Source organism: Leptinotarsa decemlineata, unplaced genomic scaffold, assembly GCF_025532065.1.
Source record: "Leptinotarsa decemlineata unplaced genomic scaffold, Ldec_3_MD MMD2_P_RNA_scaffold_2, whole genome shotgun sequence".
Taxonomy (NCBI): Eukaryota; Metazoa; Arthropoda; class Insecta; order Coleoptera; family Chrysomelidae; genus Leptinotarsa; species Leptinotarsa decemlineata.
The window spans coordinates 10,194,289-10,221,161 of record NW_027412529.1 but is presented as its reverse complement, the minus strand read 5'-3'; the positions used below and the strand labels follow the sequence as shown (position 1 = coordinate 10,221,161).

At 38.0% G+C, this 26,873-nt stretch overlaps 1 protein-coding gene across 1 annotated transcript in view; it reads right to left on the bottom strand.

Annotated features, from left to right (window-relative positions):
• LOC111507172 (spen family transcriptional repressor split ends) overlaps positions 1-26,873 on the bottom strand; it is a 217,348-nt gene continuing 190,475 nt past the window's right edge. The window contains 13 exon segments of the mRNA XM_074183112.1: positions 1-1,249; positions 2,129-2,290; positions 2,398-2,598; positions 3,417-3,871; positions 4,686-4,849; positions 5,058-5,188; positions 5,800-5,871; positions 5,938-12,011; positions 12,014-12,463; positions 12,466-15,054; positions 15,577-16,167; positions 19,326-19,663; positions 23,065-23,568. Of these exon segments, the coding sequence (XP_074039213.1) occupies positions 1,121-1,249; positions 2,129-2,290; positions 2,398-2,598; positions 3,417-3,871; positions 4,686-4,849; positions 5,058-5,188; positions 5,800-5,871; positions 5,938-12,011; positions 12,014-12,463; positions 12,466-15,054; positions 15,577-16,167; positions 19,326-19,663; positions 23,065-23,568 (11,860 nt within the window). The 3' untranslated portion in view covers positions 1-1,120.

Genomic DNA, 26,873 nt, shown 5'->3' with positions numbered 1-26,873 from the left:
TTATTAATCGTAATAGTTATAATAATGTATAGTCACAATACACAGTATTTTTATATATTTACAAAATTTACAGTAGTATATAGACATCACAATGTTCCCTATATTATTCTTTGTAACGTAGACAAAATCATACTTACACCTAAAATATACTGTACAGAACATCTTGACGATAATTCAAAACGAGCTGAAATTATCAAACTAAACTATATATTCACATATATATTACATTGTAATTTAAAAAATGATTGATTTCTTTCTGTATGCTACATATTTATATATTATGTCTGCTTTCAGTATTTATAATAGCCATATTTCAAACTACAAATGGGGTAACATTAAATTTAAATATTTACAACTTTAAAGCCTTTGAAAACTACAAGATTAGGTTGCTATTTTGTATCAGACGTTTTCACACTCCCCACCTGATAAACTAAAAAGTATATTAACAAAAAACTAAATAAAAACTCACGCCTGCAATCCCAAGATGGAGAGTGTAGAATCGTAGTCAAAATAAGTGAAAATAATTCAAACAAATTTATCTCAGACAAAAGTGTTCAAATTCTTGCCATAACATAATAAATAAATAACAGGTATCAATATAATATAAAAAATAAACTCTGGCAACTTAACCTCATAGTTTTGAAAAAAACACTAAATTAAATACCAGTGGCACTCATAAGACATCTTTGCAAATATTGCAAGGATGTCCTATAAGTTAATGAAATAATTCACAAGATATTTATGAAAATAAAGATCTTCTAAATAAAGACATATTCATCATTTCTTTTTATAACTAGTTCAATATGAGATCTCTTAAATAGGTAGTAAGTTATTTTTAGCTTTTTAAATTTTATTTTAATAATAGTAATAACGTTTTTGTCAAGAAATCACAGAGAAACTTTTTAAATATTTAAGTAAATCCCCCAAGGGACGAATTTTACCATATTTTGAGGTTATATCCAAATTAACTGGCGAGAGTTAGACTAACATTCATGCTTCGAAATACTAGTCAAATCGGGTTATTGTTGTCACAAGTAGATGATGATAATGAGAAAAACAGAAGAGATACAGTGAATATTCTCAATGCTTTCAAGTCCGATAATCGAATATAAGCAAATGATCACACTGTTGTTATGACTATGAGAAGGTGAGCAATATCTGCTACCCTTTCTAGAAGACTAGGAGCGATTCTTCGTAGGTTCTCGTTAACGAAGTCACAAGATGGAAAAATGTGAACCACATAAGCAGGCTGGAAATAAAAATGCATCATTAGTATATCAAACATCTCAGTTTGTGAATTAAACTACAAAATCAGTGAGATATATAGTGTCTGTTCAAGTATGATCTGTTGTTTCATAAATAATCAGAAATCTTTTTCTATCTGTTTTAATTATTGAGGTTTGGTTCTAAAATGAAAAAAGTATTGTTCCTGTAGATATAATTATACTTTTGTGCCAAAAGTGCATGACGCTGCAAAAAATCAATTATCAAACAAATTTTCATGAGGATAAACGGTATCGCATGTGTATTTTTTTTTTTAATTAGATACTCTGTGTATTTGACATTAGTATCATTGTTCACAACATTATTTCAATCAAATATTAAGAAAACCAAATGGAAGATGAACACAATGAAAAAACTAATCAAACTCGAAAATGGATAATATAACATCATCCACATATATGATATGTAAAGACAAATGCACAGAGTAGCCAGCATAGAGAAATACATGTATTCTTAAAACCCTTATGTGATATGGGCTATCAGATATCTGCCTTATTCTCCTGACCTGGCACCATGTGACTTTTATAAATCTTTCAGCACTGTTTAGAACAATGGAAAATTTATACGAAGCTTTGTAGAAATAGAGAAAGTGTGTATTTTTAGGAGATGCATATTATTACATATGTATACTTTCAAAACAATAGCTTTAAACGAAAAGTTGCAGAGCTTTGATTTTATCAACTCTATATTCTAGTTCCATTACTCATTAAAAAATGTATTTATTTTAGAACTACTTATGAAACGAATATTCAGTTTTCTTATTTTTTGTTATATTTGTAATAATACATTACGAAACTAGAAATTGGATGCGGTAAAATGATCAAAAAATGAATTCAATACTCACAGGCTGAGTTGTACCAGGAGCAGCAACATTTACGATACCCGCTGCTTGCTTCTGCTGTAAATATGTTATAAAGCCATTGGTTAGATTAGTAGACTGTTTAAGTACATCCATATGATCATGTCCACATGGTAAAGCCAGCAGCATGCAATGTTCGTTTTCCATCTAGAAAAAAAAAATCAAATATCGATATTGTTTCTTCCTTATATATATATTTCTGAAATCAGTCTTAACCATTTATATTCTTGTAGGAAAAATCAACAAATTCTTACCTGCATCTTCCTGGCTACACCTTCAACTTGTGGAGGTTCTAGCCTCATTCTTTGGAATATTCTTAGGGGTGGTGTTGACCCATCAGTGTTTTTGGGCAAACTGCATTTTGCGACATTGTCATTTCCAGAAACAAAGTACATCTGGACAGCTGCTTGGTCGTTTTTAAGGGCTAAAAGGCCTTGCCACATACATGGGTATTGCTGAAAAAAATATATGAGATTGAAAACCCATCATCTCAAAATGATTTGACTATAAAGATAGCTCAATGTTAAAAAATTGGGTGGCCCAATTTCTTTGGTATTTCACAGAATATATTTTCAAAATATAAATAGAATTTTGTGTACTTCAATTCCTAGTTATAGTCATTCAGTTCACCTAATTGAATAAGATTATCATGAAAAACCCTTTTCAATATTCTACTTCAGATTTCACTTATCACCTCAAAAATATCTAGAGTTGTCGTATCAGGTAATCTAGTGGGCATTCTAAAGGACCCTGTCTGCCTATATTTACTGATTTGAATAATTGACAAACCAAAATGAGTTTTCAACTGATGTTATGTTTCAGCAAGTTGAGAAACCTCCTAATTACGAATGGCTGGTTCGAAAGTTGCTAGACGGAAATCATCCAAACCAGTAGACAGGCCAACATGTTCCCATAGGATGGACTGCTAGATCACATAACGCCAAATTTTTTGCAGCAATTTATGATATCTAAAGTATACATGACAGCACCACAATCTATTCCAGAGCTCATGTTTAGAACAATAGGTAAAAGTAAAACTGAAAAGCTATCAAATGAGGCATTACAATACCCCCTATTCATTTGAAAAAAACTGGTAGAACCCTCTCGATGATAAGTGATGCAACACTATTGTCTTTTTTTATCAAAAAGTACTAAAAATTATGCCATCAAAAGTTAAGAAGGGAAGTGACTTTTTACGTCTGAACTATTTAGTACTTAAAATAACCTCGTTTTTTTTATTAATTACGTTATCAAATTACAAGTAATATCTCACCTTCAGGAGCATAAACAAACTCTCTGCCTGGGGTGGAACTTGACTAGCATGAGGGGGTGTGGCAGCTTGCAATCCTCTCTGACTCGTAGGAGCGTCTGCACCGATGTGTCTCGCCACAGCCCCCATAAGGTTCCCTGCGGCTCCCAAGCCGGCGCCCATCATTCCGTGAGCAGATATCGGCCTCTCAACGTGACTAGAAATCGGCCTGTCCGGTGTTGCAAGCCCACCCATGTGGGCAGTCACTGCTGAATGACCGCTGAGCGGCCTATCAGGAGTGCCCAGGGGTGTGATGTGTGCAAGTCCGCGGTCGCTGCCCAGGGCAGCCAGGGAACCATGACTGGTCATTGGACGGTGAGCTGGTGGAGGCTCTGTTTGTTCATAGTGGTATCGGGTAGGGTGGTAGTGTTGGAGTCGAGTAGAGTGGACGTTGTATACCTGACCCACTTGGGGTGAATCTATAACAAAAGATAAATGGGTTAAAATTGTATTAGAACATTATTTTAATATGTATATTGAAAACAATACTGGAGGCATGCCTAGTAAGGTGTCATCCGTGGAGGTAATAGTCCTTCTGAATGAACGTCTCATACTAAGATGCCAAAAGGATTAACGCAACCTTCACGAAACTGGACGCCCCCTCGTCGTGAAAAAACTTGTCATGGTAATGCGGGGCTCTACAGTAATGGATCTCCTTTCCAAAGTATCCAACCCCAACTGTCCTCCCTGTAACATCATATCAAGAGCAAGAGCTCTGTTCTCTAATTCTTGGTACTGAACAATCTATATCAGAAGAGGACAAACAACCTCTGAAGAAGTCAGTAAACTCCCATATTCCAAAACGCTGATTTTCTCGCGGAAAACGGTGAAAAGTAATGTCACTGCATATGCAGACACTGTCCTTCAATGTGTTAAACAATGAAGATAAACAATAATATGTGTGTAAAAATAGGATCTGCAGTTGAGTAATCTGGAAATCTTGAAACTTGATTTAGAAGACACTGAGTTGTTTATTGATTATTAGAAATTAAATATTAAAAGCAAGAGAAGTACATTGGTAAGCATGTCACTCTCCTAAAATATCAAACCAGCCAACCTATACCAGTATAACTGATACGCTTTCACATTGAAAGACAAAAACGTTTCAAGAGTTAATTGAAAAATTGTAAAAACCTAAATATCAAATTAGTAAGTTGAAACAAGAAAGTACGATAATGGATGAAGTGAATATTTTAATGTATTATTCTATAAAACTTTTCATTGAAAGCTTACCTGTAGCTCTGTCGTGAGGAGAATGCAAACTATGAGGAACAGCAGCACCTCGCCCCGTCAATGCTAGCCCAACCGACCCAGGTCTTCTCAATTCCAACGGTGGTGAAGTAACTGGTGCTTCTTCTCCTTCTTGACCATCTCCAACTTTCTCGACTCCTCCAGATCTGACAAAAAATAAGAGCTGTTAGAACGAGCACCTCTAACCTATTTTAATTGCATATTACTGTCTTTTGATAATTCTGGTATGGAAAAATGGGCAGTAGTAGATCAAAAACATACTAGTTTTATAGATGGAAAATGTTATACGAAGCCTGGTTTTTTCTAACATTAATTTTTGAAAGTAAACATGAAGAGATCTAGAAATATCCTTACCTTGTGAGATGCAACTGTTGTTGACGAAGATATTGTTGATACTGTATGACATGGGAAGGATGCATATAGTGTGCTGGGTTGATTTCTGGTGGTCGTAAAGGCCCGGGTGGAAAATGGGCAATCGTCTCTCCCTGAAAGAAAATATGAATTGGATGTTGTTACATATTGATATTATAGCAATAGAAAAAAAATTCAAATAAACTACAGTTCATAAGTAATAGCAAAATATTGGTTATCCTCCATGTATATAAAACTAATGAATGTTTCTAAACTATGATTAACAAGCAGTTCCCTCCAATTGCTTTCGTTAATCACTTGGAACTATTTTATTGTAAAAACAATGTGATCATGGTGCAGTGGGTATGACTGTACAACTAGAAGAGGTACAGACTAACCTTCCAAACTTTTTTCAATCTGACATCAGCTGTTCACTTTTTGTTACAATCATTTATCAACAGAATCTAGCACCCCCATCAGTTAAATTTCTTCCATATAGCAAGATATGTCTGACGGTATATGATAATTGTAGTTAGCTACTAACCTATGATTTTGTGAATTATTCTAAAAAGAAAGTCAATTGAGAACAAAAAGACTAAACTTGAAAATAAAGTACAATCCAAGTTCACGTAAACATATACATATACATGACATATCTTCTAGTGACATACACATTTTTCCAAAAAAGAAAATTGATAATGATACATGCAACACCAAAACATTGAAAAATATACAAATATTTCACCTTCGGTGATGGAGAATTTTGATGAGCTGGCGGTGGACTTCGACTACGATTGAGTAAACTCCGCTCTCCATGCTGCATGTTATTAATTAAAATTTGTTAGTTGAGTCACACTTACAATAATCGAAAAAAATTGCTTACCAAATTAGCTTCATAGCCAGGAACAGGAAGTCCCGTTTGACCAACCAGCCTTTGTTGAGGACCCTGAGGAGACAGTTTTGGCCTTTGTCCCAGAATGACGTTAGACATGGTGACTTCCACTTTTGGCGGCTCCATCACCCCCTTCGAACCTGCAGGTAGAGGTCCTTGAATGATCCTGGATTGGTTCGTGAGCATCGATTGAGGTTTGCTTAGAGGTGGGCTCGGGACCGCCCCGCTGAGGATCTGCTGCTGGTGTAAAGGCTTGACCATGGGCCCTTTCCCCATTATGACTTGCTGCAACTGCTGCTGCTGCTGTTGCTTCATGACTGACTGATGCTTCACGTGTGCCAGTTGAGTGTTGACTATCTGACCTTGGTTAACCATCGGCGATACCACGTGACATTTGCTCATCTGTTGTTGTTTGCTGACTTGCAACATTTTCTGTTGATTACTCAGCATCACTGGCGATAAAACAGGAGGTTTAACCAGCGTAGGAATTACCTTTGACGATCCAGATAAGGGCACAATAGGTCTAGGTGACAAGTTGGTTGAGGTAATGGAGCTAATTCCCAAACTTGTATTGACACTGAGGTGCTGACTGATTGGAGTAACTGGTTTTGTTATGATGACTGGCGTTAGCGGTTTTGAGGTCACTATTGGAGTAACGGTTTTGCTAATTATCATAGGAGTGACGGTCTTTGCTACAGAGACTGAAGCATTGGTCTTTGAAACTACCACAGAAGCTACTGATTTGATCTGAGGTGTATTCTTTGAACTCACACTGGCAGGTGGTACAGGTAGTGAAAGGACAGGGTTCGCCTGAATAGGTGCTGGTTGCTGACTAACCACTGCATGTGCAGCCTGCGACGATAGTACATGAGCTTTGAAACTATGATGTTTCATCGGCTGGACCACAGCAACCTGTTGAGGCTGTGCTATTACACTAGCTTGAGGTTTGACCAGCTCTTTCAATTTGGGTTGTGCAAGAGGTAGAGGGGAGTTATCTTTAGCATCACTCTCTGGTTTTTTAGGATCCCTGCTTCCAGGCAAAGGAACATATTTGCCCTCTTCACTTTCTCTCATTGGGATCAATTCTCCTGTCACAGGATCAATAAGATTAGTGGGCTCATCTGGATTGTTATTCTCAGCCTCACCTTTGAGGCGTCGAAGAACCACCGTCTTGAGACCTTCAAGAGGTTTTTCTTTAGGTTGTTCATGTAATACATCAGGCTTTACAGCTTCTACGATGGGTTCTGCAGGTTTTTCAGCCTCTTTTGGTTTCTCAATTTCTTTAACCGGAGAAGCCGATTTGATTTCCTCTTTTGGTGTTTCTTCCGAAGATGAGATTTCGGTAGCTTCAGAACCCCTTCGCCCTTTTCGTCCCCTAGGTGATTTTCTGGGTACTTCTAGTTGAACAGGCGCCGATTTTGGAGTAACTTGCCGTGTGGACCTTCTTTGATTCGAGGCACGTGTTTGAATGTTGTTTTTAACTACTTCTTCTATGGTGTCATCTACTGCGTTTCTAAAAGTATCTTTTTCTTGTAGACGCCGCGACTTTCGTGTATTTGCAGTAGTGGGACTGGTGAATTCTTCCTTCGTTTCTATCGGTTTCACAGGACTTGAAAGAATTTCTTTGGTAATTTCCTTAGATATTTCTTTTGCACCATCTTTTGTAATTTCCTTGATGATTGCCGTCGTTTGCGAGTTGTTAGAACTAGACACAGCCGGCGATTTTATTGTCAAAATTAACCGCGGCCGTTGTTCTTTGTTAACTTCATCAGATTCATCGCGGAACTCATAGACATCCGTTGGTGTCGATTCGGACTCTGATTTGGTTACTTTACGTTCATTGCGAGTTCTTCCACCTCTGCCCCTTTTAGTCGGAGATGTGATGGCTGCAAGCTCTTTGGTGAGTTTTGCACGACGAGTTTGTATACCTCCGTTATCTACAATGTTTCCACGAGCCTTTCCTCTCCCCCTAGCTCTTCCTCCACGTCCGCGATTATTACCACGGACTGTAATGGTTTCTTTCAATTCCTCTACTTCCATAGTTTCACCTTGAACTTCAGATTCGTCAACCTTTCCTTCGACAGATGCATCATTCATGCTTTCATCACTTTTACTTTCTGTTGATGTATCAGTTTTCATTTCTGTGGATTCATTATTTTTACTTTCTATAGATTCATCTTTCTTACTACCCGCAGATTCAACACTTTTAATTTCCACTGGAAGAACTATTGTATTATTTTCCATGTCCGAATCAATCTTACTCTCCTCTGATGCATGAGTATCATATTGCATAGACTTATTACTCTCCGATACAATCAATGGTTGTTCTTTCTTATCAAAAGCAGTGTCATTTACAATTGTTTCAGGTTTTATAATTTCAGTAGGTTTATTGTCTTCAAACCAATAATCTTTTCCATTCTCACTGCTGTGATCTGAAAGTTCGTCACCAGAACAAAGGGTTTTGATAACAGAGTCAATGTTAACCTCTTTTGCAGACCAGTAGTCACTATCTTCTTTTGTATCGAGCGGGTCATCTTTTGCTAGAATATCAGCACTAGCAGATCTTTCTTTACTAATGTTGGAAATAACGCTCTCCGTTTCTGTTTTTTCCTCATCAAACTTATCAATTTCTTTAACAGCAACTGTTTCTTTCTCCACTTGAGATGATTGTTCAGCATCCTCTTGCTTGATATCTTGCATAGTTTCAACGAATTGTTCCTTTTGAAAATCTTCTAGATCTGGTTTGATATCTAGTTTAACATCTTGGTTATTCTCTTCAGATTTCATATCGAGTTTCACTTCAGATTTCACTTCAGATTCCAGCTTGATGTCAGGTTTTGGTAGACTTGCTTCTTTTATTTCCGGCGAAGCTTTTTCCAGATATGAGTTTAGTTCATCTGTGACTTTTTCAATAGCCAGTTTGACAGGTGGATCCTCCAACTTTATGTTGGTCTGTGTATCAGAAGCGATAACTTCGTTAGGTTTTGATACAGCAGCAACATTTTTTGAAGTCTGTCCTGGCATAGAAACAATAACAGGACTTGGAGTTGATCTCCTCAATTCAGTAATCACGTTGAGCTTGTTTGGTTCAGAAAAATTGAGAACGGAGACGTTGGAACTAATATCTGGTTTTGAAATAGATTGGATAATACTTGTTTGAGCAAGAGTTTCTATTGACGAAGAAATTGACGAGCTCATGGTAGGTTTAGGACTGAGAAGTGGAGTTTGAATTGTGATTGGATTCGAAATAGCAAGAAGTGTTTTGGAACTTGAAACATTTGGATTAGTTTGTAATTTTGGACTAGAGCACATTGGCATAAATGGTTTTGGACTCGGAGAACTTGTTATCAGCTTAGGACTTCCCATTGCTGGTGGACAAGGCAAACAACTGAGTTCTTTAGGAATTGTTAGAGGCTGCAATAATGATGGATTCTGTTGAATGTTTGATGGAACTACCACTTTAGGAGGCATTGCGGTAATTTGGGTGTTGGGTAGGCTTGAAGTTGGAGGAAAAGGTTGTTGCAATTTAGAGTCAATGTGGCTCTTATCTAACACATTCTCTTGTTTTTCTTTGGATATTGGGGTCAGATTGAAAGAAGAATGGGGAATGTTGGCCAAATAGCCAAAATTGTGCGAAGTTGGAACCTGTCTTGTAGGTACTAATAGGCCCTGTGGTGGAAGATGCCTAATATTTCCTTGAAGCATCATCCTTGGTTGATTTGTTGAAAAACTGCCAAACTGTGGAGGTTGAATTGTAGATGTCTGAAATATCATCCTTGGCCGATCTTGAGACCTGTGATCAGATGTTGAAACCAATTTTGGTGGTTCTAGTGGAAGAGCTACTTTTGACGGTTGTAGAATAACGGTGGTAGGTTGTTGTGGTTTGGATGCCATAACAGGTGTTATAGGAAGTCTATTATGAATCACTCCCGATGATAATTTCGGTGACGGCAGTCCGGGGTCACTAACAGATATCGGCGGCTTATTCATTTGCACTGGAGAACGAGCTGGTAGATTATGCAATTGTGGTAAACTCGGAGATTTTACAGGAGACTGAGAAACTTGTATAGGTTGTACTTTGCTGGATTGGTTTGCAGTTGGTGAAATACTTGACAAATCTGTTTTTGATAAGGCTTTCAAAGGAGGATATTGCGGTTCTGTGATTTTCAAATGCGTTGGACTGGTAAATTGCCTGTTTGGTGGTGGTGTAATAGTTTTCGAGTGTTGTGGTTCAACAAGAGGAGGAACAGGCATTGCTTTGCTCTCAATTTTGATTACTGATGCCTGGGGTGGCTTCGTAGAACTGATGTCTTGATTTTTGTCAACTGCCCAAGACTGGGCAATAACGGTTCTTTGTGGCTGTTCTGGTAGCACTGGAGGAAGGTTTTTCTCATCCAGGTTCTTCTTAAACTCTGCTAGAATTACCATCTGTTGCCTTATAGGGGTAAGTGAAGGTGGGCTGCCAATGTTCAAATTATCTTTAGGAGGAGACACTTTTGGAGTGTTCGAATCCATATTTTTATGAAAGTAAGGGACAACTTCAAGAGTTTTTGGAAGCCTCTCAACTTCTGTTGGCTCAGGAGTCTTGACTGGTGGATCGAACTTGACTGGGGTGTCTTCTTGTTCCTCAGTGTCAGTGTCAATTTGCAATTCATGTTCACTTTGGGGAGTGTCTGGTTTCACATCCAAATCAGTGGCACTAAGACTTTGCACTGCTTGTCGCATTTCTTCGTCATCTTGGACATTACTTTCCTCTACTATAGGGGGTGGATCATTGACGCTGCTGTCGTCATCATAAAATGATTCTTGCTTGCCAACACCAAAACTCTCTCCCAATAAAGCAGCGACTGCATCTTCTGTTTCTTCTTGAGATATAACAACTCTAGGTTTCTCTTCAGGCAATGGAGATTGTTTTTCAGGCTGATGATCGTCTTCATTGATAGGTTCTTCTTTTTTAGGAGTCGTTTCAAAATCGGAAATTGACTTCACAGCAGATTCGTGAATTTTTTCGTCGATTTCAGTACCGAATCCAGGTAAGAATTTCTCACGCTTTTTATCTTTTGATGTTGTAGGTGTTTTCGGGAGTGGACTGATAATAGGGTTTATAGGAGACATCAAAAATTCTGGAGTAAGGTTTTTATCATTATTGGGAATATTTTCATCCAGGATTGTTGGTAAACTTGGATTCTGTGGTAGAGTTGGTGTTTTTACTACAGGCTCCTCTATTTCCAATTTGATTTCTTCAGTTGGAGGAATTTCTATTTTAATTTCAGGAGTTTTGGATTTATTTTTATCATGGTGATGATGGTGGTGGTGGTGATGGTGATGGTGTTTGCTTTTTTCATCTTTGCTCTTTTTTCTTTTCTTCTTCTTCTCCTTTCCTTCTTTTCTGTCTTCCTTTTCTCTTTTGATTTCAGGTAGATCAGCAGATTCGGTAAATCTAAAAGAATCTGTTTTCTCGAAATTGGAGTTTCCAATGTCTTTGGGATCATTCTCCACTCCATCAAGGCTTTCATCTTGCATCATATTTGCCTCAAGTTGTTTCCCCATATCAGCAAAGTCCATGCTATTTTCATTGCTAGCTTGGATCTGAGTGACTGCTGCAGACACAGCAGCTTCTTGAAGACGACGTTCTTTTTCACGACGTTTCTTTTCTTTTTTCTTTTTATGGTGTTCCTCGCGTTCTCTTTCTCGGTCTTCTTTCTCTTTGATTTTGCTTTCAAGATCTTTCTCTGGCTCGCTGTTATGGGTTGTTTGGCGGTGAACGTCTTCTTCAACAGATACATTTGATTTCTGTTCCTGCCCAATATCTTTAACTCCAGATTCAGAATCTTCAGATAATGAACCAAATATATTTTCCATTTTCCCATCTCTCTTTCCTTCGGATTTGTTTTCAAGTTTGTTTTTCTTTGCCTTTTTTGACTTTTCCCGACCTTCTCTGGTTTTATCTCGCCGTTTTTCTTTTTTGCTGTGCTCCTTCTTTTTTTCGTGTTTGCTTTTCTCCAGAGCTTCGGATTGAACTGAATCAGAAATACTATCAAGTTTGCTGGTTTCTTCGGGTTCGAAGAATGTTTTTGTTTCTTTTGTTTTTTCTTGTGTTTTTTCTCTTTTCTTTCTGATCGTTCTTTCTTGGCGATTTCATGATTGTCTTCATCAGAAGTATTGTCAACGAAAGAGTGAACACTACTGAATTTTTCAGTTTTCATTTCCGACATGCTTATATCACTGAAAGCGTGAATGTCAACTTCTGGTAATGTTTCTTGATGTTTGCTGTTGCGTCTTTCCTTCTTTACCATACGCTCTATCTCATCCTTAACTTTAGATGGCTGCGGTTTTTCATCACTTTCCGAGAATCCCTGTATTTCAGAATTCCCAGCGTCTGAAAATAATTCGATTTTAACTTGATCTTGTATTTTCTTTTTATTGTACTCATCTTCAGAAGTATCACTTGTTATTCGAGATTTAAACGCTTTAATAGTTAAACTTTTGTTCTTACTATCATCATCACTAGTATCAAGGGTTCTTGTTTAATATGTTTCAGGATTGTTGAACAATCGGAATCTGAATAAATGTCTTTTTTCTTTCTAGATTTCCTCTCTCGACTTTCATCATCTGAACTATCAATAAGCATCTTTGGACACCTCTTCTGTTTCATTTCTGAAGGATTCTCAGAGTCTGAATCTTCATCCCAAGAAGTTGATCTTTTCTTCTCTTCCCGTTTTGCCCTGCTTTGTTTCAATTGGTTGAATTTGGCTTTCAGCTTTTCCTGTCGTTTCTCTTCTTCTAGTTTGGCCATGTTTTTACAACTTCTTGCTTTCACCTTATCATACATAGAAATATAAGCAGGTTCATCATCAACGATATCGAATATGGAATGTTTCTTTGGTTCGTCTGAGTCTGTGTCCGAGCTATTGGTTAATTTCCGGATTCTATCTCGCTTTTTTCTTTCCTCGACAATTTTTGAAATCGACTCATCTGTACGACACTTCATTATCTTCTCAGAATTGGGCATTTTCTCCGAAGAAGAAATCTTGTCTTTTCGACTTTTGTCTTGCTCCTCAGGAAGACTCTCTTTACGTTTTTCTTTATATTCCTTCTGTTGTTTGTCGAATTCTTCAATGCTTCGTAGATCCAGCCTATTTAAAAATTCTTTGTCCGTCAGCGGACTCTTAGGAGTAATTGTAGAATCATGATTAGAATCTTTTTCTCTACTTTTATTTTTAGATTTCAGTTTCTCTAGCTTGTGTTTTTTGTGCCGTTCCTCTTTTTCTCTCCGTTTCTCATCGCAGTCTCTTGAATTATTATACTTATCGTGTGATTTGCTGATGTTGTTTTTGTTTCTACTTTTTGATCTTTCTTCTGATCTGCAGCTGTCCTTTGAATCCCGTCGTTCTGATAGTTTCTTATGATCATGTGACAACTTGATTTTTTTACTTTCCAACAAACTTTCTGAATTTTCGTGCGAGCTTAACCTGCGCTTGGAACCAATATTGGCAGGTAAACTGTTATTCCTCTCTTTTCTTTTAGTGGGATCTGGTTTTTCAACAATTTTGTTCTTTTCCAATTCAATGGACATGTGCCGACTTTCCACGAGACCGCGCATGCTTTCGTTAAACCCTTTCTGTTTGTCATGTAAGTTATTATCCCGGTTTTCTTTGACGTTTTCTTTCCTCCTTTCAACGTCTTTTTCTAGATGGAGTTTATTTTTATCGTGGCTAGTTCTTGGATCATGAGACTCTTTCATACTGATTTGGTTATTGTCTTTGCTAGATTTCTCCTCTCTTGCAGAATCTTTAGTGTTTTTATTTTCGTAAAAGTTATTTTCCCTGTGATTTTCTCGGTGTTTAGACTCATCTCTTCTTCTGTCATGATTGTCATTTCTATGCCGAGAATGTTCATCATCTTGTTTCCTCTCTCTTTCTTGTTTCTCCTTTTCCAGTTTTTCTCTTTCGATCGTTTCCTCTCGCTTTTCGTTTTGCTCCCGTTCTTTTTTCTCTAGTTCTTCTCTAACTCTCTGTTCTTGTTCTTCACGGTCTTTTCTCTCTCTCTCTAACTGGTCTCTTTTAAGAGTTTCTTCTCGTTCCTTCTGTTCTCGATCTCTCTTCTCTTTTTCTAACTTCTCTCGTTCTCTCTGCTCCTGTTCCCGCCTTTCTTTTTCCTCTCTTTCCCTTTTTTCTTTGTTCATTCTTTCCCGTTCTAATCGGTCCCTCTCGATTTGTTCTTGTTTCTCCTTCTCCAGTCGCTCCCGATCTTTTTGGGCTTTTTCTCTTTCCAGGCGTTCTCTTTCAAGTTGTTCCCTCTCCAGCCTCATCTTTTCCTTCTCTGCCAGTTCCTTCTCCTGTTGTTCCAACCTTTCTTTTTCCAACCTCTCTTTTTCTAACCTTTGCTTTTCCAATTCACTTTCTCGCTCCAATCTCTCCTTTTCCAACCTTTCTTTTTCCAGGCGCATTTTTTCCTGTTTCTCATTCTCTAGTCGATCTCGTTCAATTCGCTCCCTCTCGAACTTTTCCTTTTCCAGTTTTTCGTTTTCGAGTTTAATTTTTTCGAAACGTTCCCTCTTTCTCTCTTCGCTTTGAGCTCGTTCTTTGTGACTATTGCTCGATTCACTCTCGTCTATCCTTCGAGCACTGGTATCGCTGTTTCTTCTAGTTTTGATGTCGGCGCGAGGAGAATTGCTGTTCGAATCCCTTCGACAAGCAATTTTATCAATAGATTTCTCGCTCGCTTTCATTTCCCGCACAGACTTATGTTTATCCGATGCCGAACCTCCTTCGTTGGGATTCGGAATGTTAACATTAGTCTTTTCACAAATTTTTACCGGCGGTAAAGAAGACACTACAGTACTTTTATTTACGTTCATTTTGCTAGATGTTCTGTTATCACTGGGCACACCCGGACACGGTTTCAGTCTATTTTCACCATGGCTGGTGCCTCGTGTTGTTGTGGCGGTGCTAGAAGAAGTTGTACTAGTTGTTGTTATTACCAAGGCCGTGGTAGAAGTAGTTGCCATCGGCGGAGTTTGCGGGTGTGACGGAACTGGTGACATCAGAAGCGGGGGATGCGTTGGAAAAGGGTACTGAAGCCCTTTCGCGGCTGGAATATTAGCTCCTGTAAAAAATCGCAGTAAAAAAATAAGTACCTACAACTTCAATGCTGAAAACGAAATAAAATTCAAGGAACCATGGCAATCAAATATGTTTTAAAAGGACCAATCAGTTAATTTACTGTTGCATACGGATTAGACATCACCGAATTATTTTGGCCCAGTATATTACTATATCCCCAAATGCAATTAATTTTTTGAAAATATTTTTAAAATTTGAAGCCATTATTAGAATTTATACTGTAATTATGATTAGAAAAAGTATAAGCTGCAGTTTCAATGAAATGCATTGCTCTAAATCCAAGCTGATTTTACATTTCAATGATTTGAATATACATCTCTATTTCAAATTCCTTCATAGAAAGTTTTCCCTTCTCAAACTCAACGGTTAAAAGCCTTCAGATAACAGTTCATCTAATCCAGAGGTTTCAGTACTTCATAAATTTCAATCAATGGCTCATGAATTTTTTTACTTGGTTCATTTACAAAGGAGCCTGTACACCCAATGAATTCAAACAATTACTTACCAGATGATCTTGGTGACAGCATCGTGGGTGTTTTAGGTACCGGAGTAACTGGTGCTAGCTTCAGCGCCGGAAGAGGTGTCGTAGGTACTGGAGTCTGTACCGTGATTGTACTCCTCGGAAATAACGAAAAATCCTTGGGTTCATATTTCTCCCCGACATTCTCCAACCTCTTCAGGTCTTCATCGAAAACGGATCGTTTCGCCATGACAGATTTGACGATTTCCGAAGGTTGTACCTCCTTCAGGTCTAGATCAAGGATTTTGTGACGCTGCCTGAACTTCTCAAGGTTGGCGTCGAGCAGAGCCAAGGCGTCTCCTCCAGCTGCGCTCAGCGCCCTGGATCCGGACCATTTCTCGTATTTTTCGTCCAGAGACTTGATGCGTTCCTCTAGAGATGGACTAGGTGGGGTGACATCACTGTCGCTCGAGTTGGAGCTCAAGCTGGGAGGTCGCGGAGGAGGGGATGCGGGTGGGGGGACGTGGACAGGAGTAGTAGGTCTCGGATTAGATATTCTAGGGCTTGTAACTGCGGGAGGGGGGCTCGAGAGTACGTTGTCCTTTTGTCCTTTGATACCTGCTACTGAAACACTACCTGGAATTTTTGAACAAATATTTGAGTTTATTGTTGGTCCTTGAATAGAGTCGAAGTTTTTTTTTGAGCTATCTACCAATGGTCAATAGATTCAAGTACCCATAACAAAATTCAACAATATAGCTTTTTGGGAGATAATATACATCTACCCTGCAGTGTTTAGAAATCTAAATAAAACCAACTCGATATATTCCTGAAAATATCAGTGTTCAATATATAGAATTGATAACCTGATAGACAAAACCGACAGGTAGATACTTGACAGGGACCAGAGTAATATCATGAATACTTGAGACGCTTTGAACCCTGCTGTGCATCACAGTGGAATAATCTAAATTATTAGGGAATTATGATTTCTAATACAGGGCTATTCAAATTCATCTCTAAGAATAAGAATCTCGTCAATTGTATGAGAGACAGTAAATTTAATTGTGCCTATTTTCGGATACTATTGAATGATACCAAAAAATCGACTCTGGCTGTTTTGATTCAGGAAAATAATGAGAAAATTCCAAATTCTATTATTGGCTATATCTTCTGTGTTAGTCGAGATATTGAAAACCTGATTGAACTGTCACGAAAAGTTTCAATTTGCTATACATGTTGATAGAATTTTTATACAGAATGTCATCCAACTTGTAGCACCATGAACTTTCAAATTCGGACCTGTATTTTTTGTGTCGATTTTTTGTTCAGTAATGTTCATATACTATAATTACACTAAACTCTTCCTGATTTTTTTTGAGAGTATGTATTACAAATATTTAATTTTGAAATTTTCTGTTTTTTCCATAAATCTCAGGCACCAGAGAAGCTATAGTTGATTTTTTAGCATCATTCAATTATTTTCTAAAATAGACAACTTTGCCATAATTTAACGGCATACTATTTGTGAAATCTCCAAGGTTAGACTTGAATAAGAATAGCCCCTTATAAAGAAATGTGAAGATCCTGGGATATGTAAAATTCAACACGCGCAGCTCACAATATATTAGTTGAAAATAAGACGAAATAGAATGAATTAGGATTTGTTATCATGGAACTCAAATATAATTTTATTAAAATAATTCCAACTGGTAAACAAAAATATGCAGAGATAATGAAGAGAGTTTGTAAATATTACTCAGTAATTGAATTGCAGATAGATAAGATTGCAATTAGTTCCACGAGGCTCCGATCAAGAAAACTTATAGTCCGGGAGCCAGGTACAGATTTCTTCTGTCAGTCATTTATTTTCAGCGGATAATTCCAAAAATTTGTGAATGACGATTTTACACTTATACAAAAAAACATTCCCGAAGTTTCAGTGTGTTCACAATTGTCTAGATGAAAAATGTGTTTTATGAACTTATTCTGAAAAGTTTTCAATAGTAACAAAATAAATATTTTTGCTGTGCCGTATACAGAAGCAAGATGCTGTAATTCAGAATTAATTAATAAAAAATATATACATTTTCTACGATATGCCCGCGGTACTTGATTTGAAATTTTGTAAAGTATACCCAATGTCAATAAGTTTTGCAGTTTCTCAATATATTCTAAAAGCACGATGAATTTATATCAATGTTATCTCAAAAGATCAATTTCAGTTGAATATTCAAATGATTTGATTCCAAATACTAAATTATATTTTTGAGAATTTGTTTGCATGTACATGAACTCTAATATAGGGAAATGGATTCATACAAATATATCCTGCAACTCCATGATGAAGGGATGTTAACGTGATAGTGGTCAGTACCTATAATCCTGAATTGTCCTGTATATTTTACGAGGTCTGTTAAAAAAAATTAGGTGAATTTTCTATTTTGTCCCCCCCTCAGCGTTTTTTTCAATCTTCGAATCAGTTCTGATATGCACTTTTTGGTATGTCCTTCAGCTCTCTCATCGATTAGGTTTTTACCTCATCAATCATCGCAAAACGCCGTCCTTTCGTCTTAAATTTTGGGAACCGAAAAAATCTCAGAGGGTCAAATCTGGTGAATACGGTGGCTGAGGCATGAATACAGAGCTGTTTTTGGCAAAAAGATTACGTACAAGCAATGACGAGTGAGCAGGTGGATTATCGTGATGGAAAAGCCATGCACTGTTTTTCAGCAATACCTGACGTTCACTTCGTATTGCATCTCGCAAGCGGCTCATAACTTAAAGAAAATACTCCTTATTGACCGTACGACCATGTGGCAGGAACTCTTGGTGTACTATGCCACATAAATCCAAGAAACCAGGGAGCAAAACCTTAAAATTTATTTGATCGAACTTGGCGTGCTTTTTTTGGTCTTGCCTTTTTTGAGATCTTACATTGGGACGATTGGACTTTGGTTTCTATGTCATAACCATATACCCATGATTCGTCACCAGTTATGACCTTTTTCAGCAAAACTGAATCGCCTTTACGTTATTCAACAATTCCTGAGCGATGCTCATGCGACGGATTTTTTGGTCAAAATTCAGCAATTTTTGAACGAACTTCGCTGCCACACGGTCCTGCCTAAGATTTCCAAAAAAATTGCACGACAGCCAACAATTTTTCCAATAGTGATTCGACGATTCTCCATACCGATTTTCTTCACTTTCCCAACATTTTCATTGGTTGTTGATGTGCTGTTGATGATGTGATTCATATCTTCTGTGAAAAGCTTGTAAACATCTTTCTGAGTCAGAGTACAATCACCGTATGCCACTGCCAACATCACAAGAGTTTTTGAGCACTTAATTCCATTTTTACACAAAATTTTATGCAAAATTTTTGATCTATTTTTTTGATAGCAAAAAATTGAACTTTTATGCCTCTCACCAACAAATTAAACATGCTAAACATCTGAAACTCAAACATTATATGTTCGAGACGGGTGTTCAAACATAAAAAAAATCACCTTATTTTTCGAACATACCTCGTATTTGCTTTTCATTATTAGACAATCACTCACTCAACTATATTATTTTTGAATTCTAAAACGTACCTGAATGTCATTGTGAATTAAAGAAGATTTCAATAGCGTTTGAATGGACAGTTAGTTTTTATAAAATTATATGAAAAAGTGAAGGTGAAGGTCAAAAAAACTTTCATGAACTATTACTGGCTGTGAAAGAATTCCTTATATACAAAGAGAGCAATGATAATTGGACTTATGTGAGTAGATCATATGTTCACTAACCTCTATTCATAATTTGCGCGGCAAATCTCGGCAGCGGCAGTGTGAGCGGCCCTTCCCTTTCCCGGGGCACCCTCCGCGGTTCGCTGGGCTGGAAATTTTCCGGCCTCTCGTCACACAGAGGCGTCCCTGGTCTGGAACCTCCTACGCTTTCCGATCCCGAGTGGTCGTAGTGGTGCATTTTGGATCCGCTATCGCTGCCGGCTGTCTTTCTTCTCTTGCAAACCGTATGTGGCAGGTATCCCACGTCGTGTCGCAAGTGCTTCCCAGAGTCGATTGAGGGTCTCCGCGAGTGGTGCTTCAAACTGACGTCCGACAATCGTCTCACCTCCATCACTTTCCTATTGTCGAATTTACGAATTAAAGTTCGATATTACAATATTCAATCATTATTGTATCAAAGATACTCGCCCTGGTTCACACCAAATATAATTAAAAACATTCATAAGAAAGAAGAGGCCCAAAAAATCTGAAAAAACATCCTTCTATCAGCAGCAATTTATCGCGTTGAGAAGTAAAAGAACGAATAAACAATGCTTATGAAAACGTCCTTGACGAAATTGAACGCAGAATTAATGGAGTGCATTTTGGAAGTAAATGCAGAACAAGAGGTAATTCGAAAATTCTCGGTTTTATGAAGGATGAAACTAAAACTTACACCAAACCGCAGGAAATTCTGGATGCATTTGCAAACTTCTTCAAAAGTATTTGTATTATATCTGATGCCCTCATCAAGGGTATTATCTTGTGATAATACCTTTGATAACTGCACAAATAATTCGCCAACAATAAATATCGATCAGGTAATAAAAGATTGTATTTACCCTTTATGTGTCCCCGAGTAGAGAGGAAATATTAAGAGCAGATAGTTGTTGGTTCACAGATAAACCAAAAACGCCTTCCGGTTCTGGTGCAGGTGTTTTTAGTCGCAGACCCAGGACAGAGATATCTACCTGCCTACGAACTTATGCGACTGTATTTCAAGCGGAAATTTACGCTATTGAAGTGTGTGCGGAGGGATTGGATGAATCCAACCTCACACACAAGTCAATAAAAATAGTCTCGGACAGTCAAGCATCGTTGAAAGCTCTTGGCTCCTGCCGAGCAACGTCTAAATTGGTAGCAAACTGTCAAAAAAGACTCTCCTCGATAGGAAGACTTAACAGATGGTCATTCACTGGTCTGGATTCCTGGCCATACTGGCTAGGAAGCTAACGAAGCTGCTGACTCCTTTGCAAAGGAGGGTGGTGCAAGTAGCTTCATCGGACCAGAACCTGTCATTGGCACCGCTTTGGCCTTTGCCAAACAAATTTTGAACACCTGGATGGCAAGAAGATTTATGGACTTCTGGCAGAATCTTCCAGGATTGGCTCACTACAAGGCGTTTATTCACCCTTCGAAGCTTGATACCAAATAGTTGTTGGACCACAGTAGGGATGAACTATGATGTCCAACAGGCCTTCTTACAGGTCACCGTCATTTGAATCATCATATGCAGAGACTTGGACTGTCGGAAGACATTGTGTGTCGCCTCTGTTTGGAAAATGATGAAACAGCAGACCATATACTTTGTGCCTGTCCCGCTGGGGACCGAATCAGGTTCTTAGAGTGTGGCAGAGCCGTACTCTTACCATCTGACCTGATAGACCACTAACCATACAAACTAGTCGGCTTCGTTAAGAAGCTGGGTTTATTTGGCCGAGTGTGAACAGGTGTGAGCCACAAAAAACCCTTGCGGGTTGCGTTGGAGGATCGAATAGACCCACTCACTTCAGACCTAACCTAACCTACCCTTTATGTATCAGCAAATGATTTCGTCCATATCTTTTTAAGATTCAAAACTAGCAACAAAATGAAAAATGTTACTCAGAATACATAAATCAATCAACAAATTCGTGTTTTCAAAGTTTGGCAAAGAAGAATTCATGCAGTTCCACATAATTAAATATTAAAGTCTCATCACAACCATAAGCTTCAGTCAGAAACCAAACTGACCTTCTTTACAATTGCTAACACAGTACAATTTATCCACTTAATTCAATTTGAAGTGATCTCTTGTTTCATTAAATCGAAAGCATTTTGATATTGCTCTGTCCAATAAGCCATAGTATATTTTATAATGGAGATGGTTTTGTCACTAGGTTCTTGAGATATCGACCATATTAGTTTACTAGCGAACTTTTTAACTATGTATTTGTTGGAACTTTTGCACTGACTATTTCTTAATCTCATCTTGTGTCTTCTCTAGTCCTCTATCGTATCGTAAAATAAGATATGTCTTCACCTTGGATGTATAGTGTGAAAGTTCTTCAATTATATTCTATAGAGCATCATATGATTTGATTATTGGTTTATTAGATTGTAGAAAGGTTGTGATGTTACATACCAATATAATGTATCTACCACTTAATACAACTGTGTTCCAGGCAGAAGTAACGGCCATCGAACACTGTAAAGGGGAAATGAACAGGCAGAAGGTCACAAGTGGAACCATTGCCATTTTCTCCGACAGCCAGGCGGTAATTAAGGCGATCAGTCTATTTCAAGTCTTCTCAAGACTGGTGGGAAGCTGTCTGAGCGAACTCAATGAGCTAAGTACCCAAAATAGGGTCACTCTAGCTTAGGAACCCGGACGTGAGGGTCACAAGAGCAATGTCGAAGTTCTAGCCCGTGAAGGCGCATCCAAGGCTACGATCGGCCCAGAACCCTTCTGTGGTAGCAAAAGCATGTATAAAGACATCCATAAATTCATGGATTCAAGCCGAATCGATAGATTGGTGGAATAAGCTCCCAGAAATGAGGCAGGCGAAAGAATTCATAAAGAAACCATCGCCCAGATTCACGGAAGACCTGCTAAACCACAACCGTGAGGTTGTAAGTGGTGGGTCTATTAACAGGGCATAGCTGGCTCAGGAAACATGAGCAATATGTGTCTGACAGAAGGAACCCCTTTGCAGGTTCTGTCAACAAGAAGAAGAAACCTCACTGCATATGCTCTGTGAATGCGAAGCGATAGCAAGGCTGAGACACGCAAGAAGCGGGGAAGAGAAACCAGAGGCTGCCAGCTATATGAAGGGGTCGGTGTCAAGGCTATGGAGCCTTATCAAAGAGATCAAGCTAGACAATGAGCTCTAACAACCAATGAGCATCACAACTTCTGTCATAGTACCCTTCAAATATTTCATTGTGAAAAAAATCTCCAGTCACTTGATGAAGATATCCCTAGTTTCCGTTTGCTCACAAAAATATTTCAAAAGAATAACTTTTGTGTAGTGACTATTGTAACGATTCTGTTAGGGTGATTATCGAAATGCTGAATTGTTTAGAATGCATTTTACTTCATTTCTTTATCGTGGTCACCATTGTATTCACGAAGTAGGTGCGCTATCACACTATTCAATCATCATCAGCCGTGCTCCTTCTGGTTATAGTATGAGTAAGTCATGATGTATTACACAGTATGAAACAGGGCAAATATATACTAGGGACAATGGATTACGCATGCGTCATCAATCTGTGCATCCACAATAAGTGGACAAAGTAATAAAAACTAAGAGACGTAGCTTCTGCTCCAAACAACCTATCCATAGAAACTTTTCAATCAATAGCATTAATTGCTTACTCAAACGATAGTAAAGTGTCATCAATATGTTATATAAAAGTAAGTGTTTTTATCGCTTTAGGTGTTGACGACGCATGAATATTCTTTTATTGCCCCAGCTGTATGAAACACATAAAATACCTGTGATCCCTGTTGGCCTCTATGATCACGTCGCTAGTCATAGCAGAGTCTAGTAAATCTAATTTCAGTCGTTTTTTGGGGCTTATCAACTCGTCTCCGGAACTCGGGCATTCTTCCAACTGTTCGAGCAAGTGCACTCGCTCCTTCTGCAGGTTCCTCATGTCCGGCGGCGCGAAGGGGACAACGGTGTCCACCATGCCCTGCAGAGGGTCGAGGTGCGTGGGACTGTCGTGGACGAAGGCGTACTCGTGCTCGTAGACGTCGTCGTGAGACGCCGCCGATCCCTGGCTGTACTCGTCGTAGCTCCGAAAGTGTCTTTCGGAATAATCGAGGGTTTGGTCGTAGTACTCGGCGAAGCGGGCGGAGCGCGAACGGGAACTGGAGCCCCGGGGGGTGACAGACCCAGGGGTGCCAGGCGATTGCAGCACCGAAGTCACCTGACTCGCTGCTATGCTCGACCTGCTGCTGTAGGATGATGTCCGCGGTCGGGTAGGGGTGTCATATCTAGGAGGAGAAAAAAAGGATAATTAGATAAACAGGATTTACTGAAACCACCGATTTTTGTAAACAGGAAATTAAGCAGACATGAGATATCACTAAGACGAAAAATTATATTTCAATTCTTCAAATGCAGATAGGTTGATAGGTATGATTAGTCGCCACAAGCAGAAGCCACAAACCACCAAAAGGCGAGAACAGTCATTCAGAGAACATGCGATTATGTTGTGAATCATCCCCTAAAAAAATAACGCCGGCCGCCGCTGGTCTTCGTCAATCGATTGCGACTTGGCCAAGGTCGCGCTCAACTCGCTTAGCTTCGAAAATCTTCCAGGGACTTCCCTATCGGCTTCCAGAGACTTCCAGTACGATATATGAACGCTATCAACACGCAGATCGAGCAAGATTAGTTGAAAGTGCGGTAAGAAGTGTTCTAATAAGGCGATAGACATTTGGAGTAAAGTCCGAAGTTTAGTTAAAGTAGCCGTGAAGTAAAGTTTGCTTCCTTTCTTTCTTTGGATGATTCCCACATTTTTTTGTATCAAGGTAGAAAGTCAAAAACTTTATTTCCCAAAAATTAATTACTCCCTTTTAATTTCTGGAAGGTACTTTGGAAGAATACAGTTTTTGCAGACCAATGATATTACGTTCTGTGAATTTTATTTTTGAGTGAATACAAATTATTTCGATACCTATTCTAAACAACGACCTTTAAGTAGTTACATTTTTTGATATCTTGCAAACAGCCCATAAATTTTCATCCTGAACACATTTTTTCATTATTTTATATTATTTTGACATACAGTGTGTAACAACGAAGACTTAACAGAGCCGTTTTTGAATATAAACAGTAAGATTTTTAAAAAAAAGTTCGGACACGTCGATTTCTAATTGAAGACAAATCAGATTTTTTGTAGTACACACCCCCTCGGAGGGGTGCGTCCGACGACCCTTATTTAGATAGGGAAAGTAGGTCGAATGGCACCTTGTTTTAAAGGTCTTTCGAATACCTTTACATCTCTTTTTAAAGAAAATTTTTGTAACGATTAGTTTTCGAGATAATTTGAAGATTCAAAGGTATTTTTATTGAGTTCAACTCTTTTTAAAAGAAATCAAATTGTTTTGAAGGTACAATTTACGTTCAGAACCTTAAAAAAATAAATTTTTGCTTTTTATGACAACCTGATAATATGTGTCCATTTGATTTCGTAAAAAAGTAAGAATTATTTGTTTATTAGGAGGAGATTTTTTCGGGGGATGGGGATGGTTACCACCCTTACATTTTAGGTAAATTGAGTGGCACCTCCTTATGAAGGTTGCCTTTTGACGTGGATATTTTATGCTTCTCATAAAAAAGTGAATCATACTAAAAACTTACCTACACAACGAATACAACCTGCTGATTTCCTTGAATGCTGATGACACAGAAAAGTTTTAAAAACTGTTTTAGGGTTAATAAATCCCAATAATTGTTTTTAAAGCACTCACAAAAAAAAGTAACACCTAATAAGGGTAACTCATATAGGAAATTTAAAGTAAATGTTCAAAATGTGCGCCATTTTGCTCCATGCAACAATAAAGATTTTGTTCGAATTTTGCTCTTACATTATTCAACATCTCAGGAATTATAGCTCGGCATTCATCAATAATTCTACGACGTAATTCATCCAAATTGGCTGGCTGTGTAGCATAAACTTTAGACTTTAAATATCCCCACAAAAAGTAGTCCAGTGGTGTTAAATCTGGTGATCGTGCTGGCCATTCAATTGAACCTCTTCTGCCAATCCATTGTCCTTCAAAATTATTATTTAAAAAATTCCGAACCTGCTGGGCATAATGAGGTGGTACACCGTCATGTTGAAAATGGATAAATTCATCTTGACATCTTGGATCCTGTTCAATTATTTCAACTATGCGAGGTTGTATTGCCTCTTCAAGAAGTTGTAAATAAGAATCACCGGTTAAATTTCCATCAATGAAAAATGGACCTATAATATGATTGCCTAATATTCCGGCCCAGACATTCAACTTTTGGGGATGTTGGGTATATATTTCTGCGTATTGTCTTGGGTTTTCATCCGACCAATAACGGCAATTGTAACGGTTCACGCAACCATTTAAATAAAATGAGCTTTCGTCCGAAAAACAGATGTTATGAAGCAGCTCGGGATTTTGCATTAATCTCTCACTCATGCTCCCACAAAATCATCCTCATTGAGTTCATGAACAAGTTTAATTTTGTAAGGATGGAATTTGTGATTTTTAAGGATTCTCCATGCGCTCATATGGCTTATTCCGGCCATTGCTGATAAACCTCTGGTACTTAACCTGGGATTGGCGATGACTTTACCAATCACTCCAATCGCCTTATCGTCATTCACTACCCTTCTCTGAACATATCTTTTCTTATTCAAAACCGAACCTGTCTCCCTGAATTTTGTGACCAAATCCAGAACGTGATTTCTGCTTAGGTGTTTACCAGGGTTTTGCTCGTTGAATAAAATTGATGTTCTATTAGCATTTTGGTCGTTGCCAAAAAATAAAGCAATAACTGAAACCCTTTCAGCAATAGTGTAAGGCATTTTCAAACAAATAACAATACACGACCCGTTTAAACAAAACAATCGAACGATGTACTGAAAACTGGAAGAAGAGGAGTGGGTATTGATTTTAAAAAAGGGATTTTATTAAACAAAAAACTGATAAGAAGAACTGCTCGAAAAAATTTTTATTCAGGCATACAAGTTACCGAGTGGTCTGTCTAATGTATTATTAACATGGCAATTTTAACTTCAAATTATCTCGAAAACTAATCGTTACAAAAATTTTCTTTCAACAGAGTTGTAAAGGTATTCGAAAGACCTTTAAAACAAGGTGCCACTCGACCTACTTTTCTTATCTAAATAAGGGTCATCGGACGTGCGTCGTGCGTACTACAAAAAATCTGATTAGTCTGAAAGGTGTCCTCCTTTAATTGGAAATCGACGTGTCCGAGCTTTTTTTAAAAATCTTACTTTTTATATTCAAAAACGGCTCTGTTAAGTTTTCGTTGTTACACACTGTATAATGAATAAAGGAAATAGTTTTCGCTTCACCAACAAAAACTGATAATGTTCTAAAAATTCATTTGTCACCAAGAAGAACTCAATATCGAAATCAAATTCAAAAATGTTTACTTCATCACACTTCGTTAAATTATCAATCCTGGGACATACTGTATTTAAAATAAAGTCTACCGCCGCGTTTGTCTTCTGAACGTGATAAACTCAAAAATTAGCGAACGGATTACCAAACGATTTTCACCAATGAAC